General features: G+C 43.1%; 1 protein-coding gene across 1 annotated transcript in view; it reads left to right on the top strand.

The window, feature by feature from the left end:
* Nucleotides 1-12,499, top strand: part of LOC106592969 (voltage-dependent L-type calcium channel subunit alpha-1C) — a 649,914-nt gene that overhangs the window by 596,712 nt on the left and 40,703 nt on the right. The window contains 4 exon segments of the mRNA XM_045700254.1: nt 8,270-8,396; nt 9,443-9,572; nt 10,199-10,258; nt 10,435-10,541. Coding sequence (XP_045556210.1) covers nt 8,270-8,396; nt 9,443-9,572; nt 10,199-10,258; nt 10,435-10,541 — 424 coding nt within the window.

Here is a 12,499-nt window from a genome sequence, read left to right as displayed (position 1 = left end):
ATATTAGAATGTTGTGTGAGGGGGTGTTGATGTTTGAATGTTGTGTGAGGGGGTGTTGATGCTAGAATGTTGTGTGAAGGGGTGTGTTGATGTTTGAATGTTGTGTGAAGGGGTGTGTTGATGTTAGAATGTTGTGTGAGGGGGTGTATTTATGTTAGAATGTTGTGTGAGGGGGTGTATTGATGTTAGAATGTTGTGTGAGGGGGTGTATTGATGTTAGAATGTTGTGTGAGGGGGTGTTGATGTTAGAATGTTGTGTGAGGGGGGTATTGATGTTAGAATGTTGTGTGAGGGTGTGTTGATGTTAGAATGTTGTGTGAGGGGTGTGTTGATATTAGAATGTTGTGTGAGGGAGGTATTGATGTTAGAATGTTGTGTGAGGGGGTGTTGATGCTAGAATGTTGTGTGAGGGGGTGTATTGATGTTAGAATGTTGTGTGAGGGGTGTATTGATGTTAGAATGTTGTGTGAGGGGGTGTTGATTTTAGAATGTTGTGTGAGGGGGTGTTGATGTTAGAATGTTGTGTGAGGGGTGTATTGATGTTAGAATGTTGTGTGAGGGGGTGTTGATGTTAGAATGTTGTGTGAGGGGGTGTATTGATGTTAGAATGTTGTGTGAGGGGGTGTATTGATGTTAGAATGTTGTGTGAGGGGGTGTTGATTTTAGAATGTTGTGTGAGGGGGTGTTGATGTTAGAATGTTGTGTGAGGGGTGTATTGATGTTAGAATGTTGTGTGAGGGGGTGTTGATGTTAGAATGTTGTGTGAGGGGGTGTTGATGTTAGAATGTTGTGTGAGGGGGTGTATTGATGTTAGAATGTTGTGTGAGGGGGTGTATTGATGTTAGAATGTTGTGTGAGGGGGTGTATTGATGTTAGAATGTTGTGTGAGGGGGGTGTTGATGTTAGAATGTTGTGTGAGGGGGTATTGATGTTAGAATGTTGTGTGAGGGTGTGTTGATGTTAGAATGTTGTGTGAGGGGTGTGTTGATATTAGAATGTTGTGTGAGGGAGGTATTGATGTTAGAATGTTGTGTGAGGGGGTGTTGATGCTAGAATGTTGTGTGAGGGGTGTATTGATGTTAGAATGTTGTGTGAGGGGGTGTATTGATGTTAGAATGTTGTGTGAGGGGGTGTTGATTTTAGAATGTTGTGTGAGGGGGTGTTGATGTTAGAATGTTGTGTGAGGGGTGTATTGATGTTAGAATGTTGTGTGAGGGGGTGTTGATGTTAGAATGTTGTGTGAGGGGTGTATTGATGTTAGAATGTTGTGTGAGGGGGTGTATTGATGTTAGAATGTTGTGTGAGGGGTGTTGATTTTAGAATGTTGTGTGAGGGGGTGTTGATGTTAGAATGTTGTGTGAGGGGGTGTATTGATGTTAGAATGTTGTGTGAGGGGGTGTTGATGTTAGAATGTTGTGTGAGGGGGTGTTGATGTTAGAATGTTGTGTGAGGGGGTGTATTGATGTTAGAATGTTGTGTGAGAGGGTGTATTGATGTTAGAATGTTGTGTGAGGGGTGTTGATGTTAGAATGTTGTGTGAGGGTGTGTTGATGCTAGAATGTTGTGTGAGGGGGTGTTGATATTAGAATGTTGTGTGAGGGGGTGTATTGATATTAGAATGTTGTGTGAGGGGGTGTTGATATTAGGATGTTGTTTGAGGGGGTGTATTGATGTTAGAATGTTGTGTGAGGGGGTGTTGATGTTAGAATGTTGTGTGAGGGGTGTATTGATGTTAGAATGTTGTGTGAGGGGGTGTTGATGTTAGAATGTTGTGTGAGGGGGTGTTGATGTTAGAATGTTGTGTGAGGGGGTGTATTGATGTTAGAATGTTGTGTGAGGGGGTGTATTGATGTTAGAATGTTGTGTGAGGGGGTGTATTGATGTTAGAATGTTGTGTGAGGGGGTGTTGATGTTAGAATGTTGTGTGAGGGGGTATTGATGTTAGAATGTTGTGTGAGGGTGTGTTGATGTTAGAATGTTGTGTGAGGGGGTGTGTTGATATTAGAATGTTGTGTGAGGGAGGTATTGATGTTAGAATGTTGTGTGAGGGGGTGTTGATGCTAGAATGTTGTGTGAGGGGGTGTATTGATGTTAGAATGTTGTGTGAGGGGGTGTATTGATGTTAGAATGTTGTGTGAGGGGGTGTTGATTTTAGAATGTTGTGTGAGGGGTGTTGATGTTAGAATGTTGTGTGAGGGGGTGTATTGATGTTAGAATGTTGTGTGAGGGGGTGTTGATGTTAGAATGTTGTGTGAGGGGGTGTATTGATGTTAGAATGTTGTGTGAGGGGTGTATTGATGTTAGAATGTTGTGTGAGGGGGTGTTGATTTTAGAATGTTGTGTGAGGGTGTGTTGATGTTAGAATGTTGTGTGAGGGGTGTATTGATGTTAGAATGTTGTGTGAGGGGTGTTGATGTTAGAATGTTGTGTGAGGGGGTGTTGATGTTAGAATGTTGTGTGAGGGGGTGTATTGATGTTAGAATGTTGTGTGAGAGGGTGTATTGATGTTAGAATGTTGTGTGAGGGGGTGTTGATATTAGAATGTTGTGTGAGGGGGTGTATTGATATTAGAATGTTGTGTGAGGGGGTGTTGATATTAGGATGTTGTTTGAGGGGGTGTATTGATGTTAGAATGTTGTGTGAGGGGGTGTTGATGTTAGAATGTTGTGTGAGGGGGTGTGTTGATGTTAGAATGTTGTGTGAGGGGGTGTGTTGATGTTAGAATGTTGTGTGAGGGGGTGTATTGATGTTAGAATGTTGTGTGAGGGGTGTATTGATGTTAGAATGTTGTGTGAGGGGGTGTATTGATGTTAGAATGTTGTGTGAGGGGTGTGTTGATATTAGAATGTTGTGTGAGGGGGTGTATTGATGTTAGAATGTTGTGTGAGGGGTGTATTGATGTTAAAATGTTGTGTGAGGGGGTGTTGATGTTAGAATGTTGTGTGAGGGGGTGTATTGATGCTAGAATGTTGTGTGAGGGAGTGTATTGATATTAGAATGTTGTGTGAGGGGGTGTTGATATTACAATGTTGTGTGAGGGGGGGTATTGATGTTAGAATTTTGTGTGAGGGGGTGTATTGATGTTAGAATGTTGTGTGAGGGGGTGTTGATGCTAGAATGTTGTGTGAGGGGGTGTTGATGCTAGAATGTTGTGTGAGGGGTGTATTGATGTTAGAATGTTGTGTGAGGGGGTGTATTGATGCTAGAATGTTGTGTGAGGGGGTGTTGATGCTAGAATGTTGTGTGAGGGGTGTATTGATGTTAGAATGTTGTGTGAGGGGGTGTATTGATGCTAGAATGTTGTGTGAGGGGGTGTATTGATGTTAGAATGTTGTGTGAGGGAGTGTATTGATGCTAGAATGTTGTGTGAGGGGTGTATTGATGTTAGAATGTTGTGTGAGGGGGTGTATTGATATTAGAATGTTGTGTGAGGGAGTGTTGATGTTAGAATGTTGTGTGAGGGGGTGTATTGATATTACAATGTTGTGTGAGGGGTGTTGATGTTAGAATGTTGTGTGAGGGGGTGTGTTGATGTTAGAATGTTGTGTGAGGGGGTGTATTGATATTACAATGTTGTGTGAGGGGGTGTATTGATGCTAGAATGTTGTGTGAGGGGGTGTTGATATTAGAATGTTGTGTGAGGGGGTGTTGATGTTTGAATGTTGTGTGAGGGGGTGTATTGATATTACAATGTTGTGTGAGGGGGTGTTGATGTTAGAATGTTGTGTGAGGGGGTGTTGATGCTAGAATGTTGTGTGAGGTGGTGTTGATGTTTGAATGTTGTGTGAGGGGTGTGTCGATGTTAGAATGTTGTGTGAGGGGGTGTATTGATGTTAGAATGTTGTGTGAGGGGTGTGTTGATGTTAGAATGTTGTGTGAGGGGGTGTATTGATGTTAGAATGTTGTGTGAGGGTGTGTTGATGTTAGAATGTTGTGTGAGGGGTGTTGATGCTAGAATGTTGTGTGAGGGGTGTATTGATGTTAGAATGTTGTGTGAGGGGTGTGTTGATGTTAGAATGTTGTGTGAGGGGTGTGTTGATGTTAGAATGTTGTGTGAGGGGGTGTTGATGCTAGAATGTTGTGTGAGGGGGTGTTGATGTTAGAATGTTGTGTGAGGGGGTGTATTGATGTTAGAATGTTGTGTGAGGGGGTGTTGATGTTAGAATGTTGTGTGAGGGGTGTATTGATGTTAGAATGTTGTGTGAGGGGGTGTATTGATGTTAGAATGTTGTGTGAGGGGGTGTATTGATGTTAGAATGTTGTGTGAGGGGTGTGTTGATGTTAGAATGTTGTGTGAGGGGGTGTATTGATGTTAGAATGTTGTGTGAGGGTGTGTTGATGTTAGAATGTTGTGTGAGGGGGTGTTGATGCTAGAATGTTGTGTGAGGGGGTGTATTGATGTTAGAATGTTGTGTGAGGGGGTGTTGATGTTAGAATGTTGTGTGAGGGGGTGTATTGATGTTAGAATGTTGTGTGAGGGGGTGTTGATGTTAGAATGTTGTGTGAGGGGGTGTTGATGTTAGAATGTTGTGTGAGGGGTGTATTGATGTTAGAATGTTGTGTGAGGGGGTGTATTGATGTTAGAATGTTGTGTGAGGGGGTGTATTGATGTTAGAATGTTGTGTGAGGGGGTGTTGATGTTAGAATGTTGTGTGAGGGGGGTATTGATGTTAGAATGTTGTGTGAGGGTGTGTTGATGTTAGAATGTTGTGTGAGGGGTGTGTTGATATTAGAATGTTGTGTGAGGGAGGTATTGATGTTAGAATGTTGTGTGAGGGGGTGTTGATGCTAGAATGTTGTGTGAGGGGTGTATTGATGTTAGAATGTTGTGTGAGGGGGTGTATTGATGTTAGAATGTTGTGTGAGGGGGTGTTGATTTTAGAATGTTGTGTGAGGGGGTGTTGATGTTAGAATGTTGTGTGAGGGGGTGTATTGATGTTAGAATGTTGTGTGAGGGGGTGTTGATGTTAGAATGTTGTGTGAGGGGTGTATTGATGTTAGAATGTTGTGTGAGGGGGTGTATTGATGTTAGAATGTTGTGTGAGGGGGTGTTGATTTTAGAATGTTGTGTGAGGGGTGTTGATGTTAGAATGTTGTGTGAGGGGTGTATTGATGTTAGAATGTTGTGTGAGGGGGTGTTGATGTTAGAATGTTGTGTGAGGGGGTGTTGATGTTAGAATGTTGTGTGAGGGGGTGTATTGATGTTAGAATGTTGTGTGAGAGGGTGTATTGATGTTAGAATGTTGTGTGAGGGGGTGTTGATATTAGAATGTTGTGTGAGGGGGTGTATTGATATTAGAATGTTGTGTGAGGGGGTGTTGATATTAGGATGTTGTTTGAGGGGGTGTATTGATGTTAGAATGTTGTGTGAGGGGGTGTTGATGTTAGAATGTTGTGTGAGGGGGTGTGTTGATGTTAGAATGTTGTGTGAGGGGGTGTGTTGATGTTAGAATGTTGTGTGAGGGGGTGTATTGATGTTAGAATGTTGTGTGAGGGGGTGTATTGATGTTAGAATGTTGTGTGAGGGGTGTATTGATGTTAGAATGTTGTGTGAGGGGGTGTGTTGATATTAGAATGTTGTGTGAGGGGGTGTATTGATGTTAGAATGTTGTGTGAGGGGGTGTATTGATGTTAAAATGTTGTGTGAGGGGTGTTGATGTTAGAATGTTGTGTGAGGGGGTGTATTGATGCTAGAATGTTGTGTGAGGGAGTGTATTGATATTAGAATGTTGTGTGAGGGGGTGTTGATATTACAATGTTGTGTGAGGGGGGGGATTGATGTTAGAATTTTGTGTGAGGGGGTGTATTGATGTTAGAATGTTGTGTGAGGGGGTGTTGATGCTAGAATGTTGTGTGAGGGGGTGTTGATGCTAGAATGTTGTGTGAGGGGTGTATTGATGTTAGAATGTTGTGTGAGGGGGTGTATTGATGCTAGAATGTTGTGTGAGGGGGTGTTGATGCTAGAATGTTGTGTGAGGGGTGTATTGATGTTAGAATGTTGTGTGAGGGGGTGTATTGATGCTAGAATGTTGTGTGAGGGGGTGTATTGATGTTAGAATGTTGTGTGAGGGAGTGTATTGATGCTAGAATGTTGTGTGAGGGGGTGTATTGATGTTAGAATGTTGTGTGAGGGGGTGTATTGATATTAGAATGTTGTGTGAGGGAGTGTTGATGTTAGAATGTTGTGTGAGGGGGTGTATTGATATTACAATGTTGTGTGAGGGGTGTTGATGTTAGAATGTTGTGTGAGGGGGTGTGTTGATGTTAGAATGTTGTGTGAGGGGGTGTATTGATATTACAATGTTGTGTGAGGGGGTGTATTGATGCTAGAATGTTGTGTGAGGGGGTGTTGATATTAGAATGTTGTGTGAGGGGTGTTGATGTTTGAATGTTGTGTGAGGGGGTGTATTGATATTACAATGTTGTGTGAGGGGGTGTTGATGTTAGAATGTTGTGTGAGGGGGTGTTGATGCTAGAATGTTGTGTGAGGGGGTGTTGATGTTTGAATGTTGTGTGAGGGGTGTGTTGATGTTAGAATGTTGTGTGAGGGGGTGTATTGATGTTAGAATGTTGTGTGAGGGGTGTGTTGATGTTAGAATGTTGTGTGAGGGGGTGTATTGATGTTAGAATGTTGTGTGAGGGTGTGTTGATGTTAGAATGTTGTGTGAGGGGGTGTTGATGCTAGAATGTTGTGTGAGGGGGTGTATTGATGTTAGAATGTTGTGTGAGGGGGTGTGTTGATGTTAGAATGTTGTGTGAGGGGGTGTGTTGATGTTAGAATGTTGTGTGAGGGGGTGTTGATGCTAGAATGTTGTGTGAGGGGGTGTTGATGTTAGAATGTTGTGTGAGGGGGTGTATTGATGTTAGAATGTTGTGTGAGGGGGTGTTGATGTTAGAATGTTGTGTGAGGGGGTGTATTGATGTTAGAATGTTGTGTGAGGGGGTGTATTGATGTTAGAATGTTGTGTGAGGGGGTGTATTGATGTTAGAATGTTGTGTGAGGGGTGTGTTGATGTTAGAATGTTGTGTGAGGGGTGTATTGATGTTAGAATGTTGTGTGAGGGTGTGTTGATGTTAGAATGTTGTGTGAGGGGGTGTTGATGCTAGAATGTTGTGTGAGGGGGTGTATTGATGTTAGAATGTTGTGTGAGGGGGTGTGTTGATGTTAGAATGTTGTGTGAGGGGGTGTGTTGATGTTAGAATGTTGTGTGAGGGGGTGTTGATGCTAGAATGTTGTGTGAGGGGGTGTGTTGATGTTAGAATGTTGTGTGAGGGGGTGTGTTGATGTTAGAATGTTGTGTGAGGGGGTGTTGATGCTAGAATGTTGTGTGAGGGGGTGTTGATGTTAGAATGTTGTGTGAGGGGGTGTATTGATGTTAGAATGTAGTGTGAGGGGGTGTATTGATGTTAGAATGTTGTGTGAGGGGGTGTATTGATGTTAGAATGTTGTGTGAGGGGGTGTTGATGTTAGAATGTTGTGTGAGGGGGTGTATTGATGTTAGAATGTTGTGTGGGGGGGTGTATTGATGTTAGAATGTTGTGTGAGGGGGTGTGTTGATGTTAGAATGTTGTGTGAGGGGGTGTTGATGTTAGAATGTTGTGTGAGGGGGTGTATTGATGTTAGAATGTTGTGTGAGGGGGTGTATTGATGTTAGAATGTTGTGTGAGGGGGTGTATTGATGTTAGAATGTTGTGTGAGGGGGTGTATTGATGTTAGAATGTTGTGTGAGGGGGTGTGTTGATGTTAGAATGTTGTGTGAGGGGGTGTATTGATGTTAGAATGTTGTGTGAGGGGGTGTTGATGTTAGAATGTTGTGTGAGGGGGTGTATTGATGTTAGAATGTTGTGTGAGGGGGTGTTGATGTTAGAATGTTGTGTGAGGGGGTGTATTGATGTTAGAATGTTGTGTGAGGGGGTGTGTTGATATTAGAATGTTGTGTGAGGGGGTGTATTGATGCTAGAATGTTGTGTGAGGGGGTGTTGATGTTGTTTTGTGTGTACTGTTGCCTTACCAATCCAGGTGTCCAGGTTTGTAGATAAATGAAAAAGTAAAAATTCATATGACTTTTAACTTTTTTACTGATGAATTGTGGGTAATTGTTATAGTATGGGGTAACTACAATAACAAACTGAAATAACTATACCAGGTTCATTTATACACAGCTCATTCAACTATTTCTCAACATAACTGACCAACTCCTCCATCTCTAACACTTTCTCTCTCTCCTCCTCCTGTCCTCCCTCTTTCTCTCCTGCGTGGCCCTTGTAGGAGAGGATGAGGAGCCTGAGATGCCGGTGGGCCCCCGGCCTCGGCCCCTGTCTGACATTCAGCTGAAGGAGAAGGCTGTTCCCATGCCTGAGGCCCGGGCTTTCTTCATCTTCAGCAACACCAACAAGTAAGAGACAGCTCACCCACAAATATACTGAGGGAAGCAGGTGGAGTCTATGAGAGGGGTCCCTAAACACAGACCCCATCTGTCTGATGTCTTTCTGATGTCTGTCTGATATCTGATGTCTGTCTGATGTCTGTCTGATGTCTGATGTCTGTCTGATGTCTGTCTGATGTCTGATGTCTGTCTGATGTCTGTCTGATGTCTGTTTCATGTCTGATGTCTGTCTGATGTTTGATGTCTGTCTGATGTCTGTCTGATGTCTGTCTGATGTTTGATGTCTGTCTGATGTCTGTCTGATGTCTGTCTGATGTCTGTCTGATGTCTGTCTGATGTTTGATGTCTGGCTGTTGTCTGGCTGATGTCTGTCTGTCTGATGTCTGATGTTTGATGTCTGATGTTTGATGTCTGTCTGATATCTGATGTCTGTCTGATGTCTGTCTGATGTCTGATATCTGTCTGATGTCTGTTGTCTGTCTGATGTCAGATGTGGCTCATTTGGTAGAACATGGCACTTGCAATGCCAGGGTTGTGGGTTCGATTCCCCAGGGGACCAGTATGAAAATGTATGCTTCTGTTAGTTGCTCTGGATAAGAGTGTCTGTCTGATGTCTGTGGAAATATGATTAGGGCTGTCTATTGATCACTATTTTTTCTCTGTCTGTTTGCCTTTCCCTCCCTCCCCCCTCCCTCCCTCGCTCCCTCCCTCCCACGCTCCCTCCCCCCCTCCCTCCTTCCTTCCTTCCTTCCTTCCTTCCTTCCTTCCTTCCTTCCTTCCTTCCTTCCTTCCTTCCTTCCCTCCCTCCCTCCCTCCCTCCCTCCCTCCCCCCTCGCTCCCTCCCTCCCTCCCTCCCTCCCTCCCTCCTTCCTTCCTTCCTTCCTTCCTTCCTTCCTTCCTTCCCTCCCTCCCTCCCTCCCTCCCTCCCTCCCTCACCCCCTCCCTCCCTCCCTCCCTCCTTCCTTCCTTCCTTCCTTCCTTCCTTCCCTCCCTCCCTCCCTCCCTCCCTCCCTCCCTCCCTCCTCCTCCCTCCCTCCCTCCCTCCCTCTCCCCAGGTTCAGGGTTCTGTGCCATAAGATGGTAAACCACAACATCTTCACCAACCTCATCCTGTTCTTCATTCTACTGAGCAGTATCTCTCTGGCAGCAGAGGACCCTGTCCGGAACGACTCCTTCAGGAACCAGGTGTGTGTTTATGTCTTACACACACACACACACACACACACACACACACACACACACACACACACACACACACACACACACACACACACACACACACACACACACACACACACACACACACACACACTCCCTGAGTGGGTTAAACAGCCTTTAGAGGTGTGTGTGTGTGTGTGTGTGTGTGTGTGTGTGTGTGTGTGTGTGTGTGTGTGTGTGTGTGTGTGTGTGTGTGTGTGTGTGTGTGTGTGTGTGTGTGTGTGTGTGTGTGTGTGTGTGACTTCTCTGGTTCAATAGACTTCAGCCATCCTTTCCCTCCGCTCAATAACTTGAAGTGGATTAATGAATCTGAATGTCTAGCACTGAACCACGCGCTGCTTTGCGACTACTTTTTCCACTTAATTACATTCTCTCTATATTATTATAGCTTCTATGTTATTATACAGCCTGCATCCCAAATGGTACCCTATTCCCTATGTAGTGCACTATTATTAACCATGTCCTGGTCAAAAGTAGTGCACTATGTAGGGGATAGTGTGCCATTTGTGACACATATTGTGATGCTATGGAAGCCTCTATGAGATGCACGACTGTGTGATGTTTTGTGTTGACCCGCCTTGTGTGTGTCTCAGATATTAGGCTATGCAGACCATGTCTTCACTGGGCTCTTCACCATAGAGATCATTCTGAAGGTAACCTTTCATCTCTACACCACACATAATGGACACTGTGCGCTCCGGAAGGGAAAAACATGACATACTGAACAACAAACCGTGAGCAGACATTCACTTCATCGTCATCGATCACAATCTTTTCTCTTACGGTTCCTGTGCACGTGGTTTTCTCTTCCTGGTTCATGACCTTGTAGATGACAGCGTATGGGGCGTTCATCCATAAGGGTTCGTTCTGTCGGAACTACTTCAACATTCTGGATCTGGTGGTGGTCAGTGTGTCGCTCATCTCCTCTGGAATACAGTGAGTTGTCCTTCACTATACTGTTACAGCAGGGACATTTCAATGGTTAAAACACAGTTAGGAATTCTCATCGCAATTCATTTAGCGTTGGTCTTTTTACTGTAATGGTACAAAACTCCAACAAAAATGTCAAGAACATGTTCTATTGACAACAGAAATATTGTTTCTGTCTGTAGTTGACTTCTCTGTCTGTAGTTAACCTCTCTGTTTGTAGTTGATATATAGTTTAGTAGTTGATCTCTCTGTCTGTAGTTAACCTCTCTGTCTGTAGTTGATATATAGTTTAGTAGTTGACCTCTCTGTCTGTAGTTAACCTCTTACATCTAGATGTGCCGCTAGCGGAACGCCTCGCCAATATCCAATGATAGAGTGTGGCGCGAATTTCAAACTCCTCAAAAATCCAAAAACTTCAATTTTTCAAACATATGACTATTTTACACCATTTTAAAGACAAGACTCTCCTTTATCTAACCACATTGTCCGATTTCAAAAAGGCTTTACAACGAAAGCAAAACATTAGATTATGTCAGGAGAGTACCCAGCCAGAAATAATCAGACACCCATTTTTCAAGCTAGCATATAATGTCACAAAAACCAAAACCACAGCTAAATGCAGCACTAACATTTGATGATCTTCATCAGATGACACTCCTAGGACATTATGTTATACAATACATGCATGTTTTGTTCAATCAAGTTCATATTTATATCAAAAACCAGCTTTTTACATTAGCATGTGACGTTCAGAACTAGCATACCCACCGAAAACTTCCAGTGAATTTACTAAATTACTCACGATAAACGTTCACAAAAAACATAACAATTATTTTAAGAATTATAGATACAGAACTCCTTTATGCAATCGCGGTGTCCAATTTTAAAATAGCTTTTCGGTGAAAGCACATTTTGCAATATTCTGAGTAGATAGCCCGGCCATCATGGCTAGCTATTTTGACACCCACCAAGTTTGGCACTCACCAAACTCAGATTTACTATAAGAAAAATTGCATTACCTTTGCTGTTCTTCGTCAGAATGCACTCCCAGGACTTCTACTTCAACACCCAATGTTGTTTTGGTTCCAAATAATCCATAGTTATATCTAAATAGCTGCGTTTTGTTCTTGCGTTCAAGACACTATCCGAAGGGTGACGCGCCGGCGTGTATCGTGACAAAAAAAATGCTAAATATTCCATTACCGTACTTCGAAGCATGTCAAATGCTGTTTAAAATCAATTTTTATGCGATTTTTCTCGTAAAATAGCGATAATATTCCAACTGGGCGACGTTGTATTCATTCAAAGGCTGAAAGAAAAAAAATGGAGTAGTCTCGTGAATACGCATCTCAGCCTCACTGTCCCCAGGCTGACCACTTACAAACTCTCCTGCTGTTCTTCGCCCAGAGACAGCAGACACCCCATTCCACTTTCTGGCGCCTCCTGAGAGCCAATGGAAGCCTTAGAAAATGTCACGTTACAGCAGAGATCCCCTATTTTTGATAAAGAGGCTATAGAAGGACAAGAAATGGTCAGACAGGGCACTTCCTGTATGGAATCTTCTCAGGTTTTGGCCTGCCATATGAGTTCTGTTATACTCACAGACACCATTCAAACACTTTTAGAAACTTTAGGGTGTTTTCTATCCAAATAAAATAATTATATGCATATTCTAGTTTCTGGGCAGGAGTAATAACCAGATTAAATCGGGTACGTTTTTTATCCGGCCGTGAAAATACTGCCCCCATCCTAAACAGGTTAACCTCTCTGTTTGTAGTTGATATATGGTTTAGTAGTTGACCTCTCTGTTTGTAGTTGATATATGGTTTAGTAGTTGACCTCTCTGTCTGTAGTTGATATATGGTTTAGTAGTTGATCTCTCTGTTTGTAGTTGACCTCTCTGTCTGTAGTTGATATACGGTTTAGTAGTTGACCTCTCTGTTTGTAGTTCATATATGGTTTAG

Source organism: Salmo salar, chromosome ssa17, assembly GCF_905237065.1.
Source record: "Salmo salar chromosome ssa17, Ssal_v3.1, whole genome shotgun sequence".
Lineage (NCBI taxonomy): Eukaryota > Metazoa > Chordata > Actinopteri > Salmoniformes > Salmonidae > Salmo > Salmo salar.
This window is presented reverse-complemented; position numbering and strand designations above follow the sequence as displayed.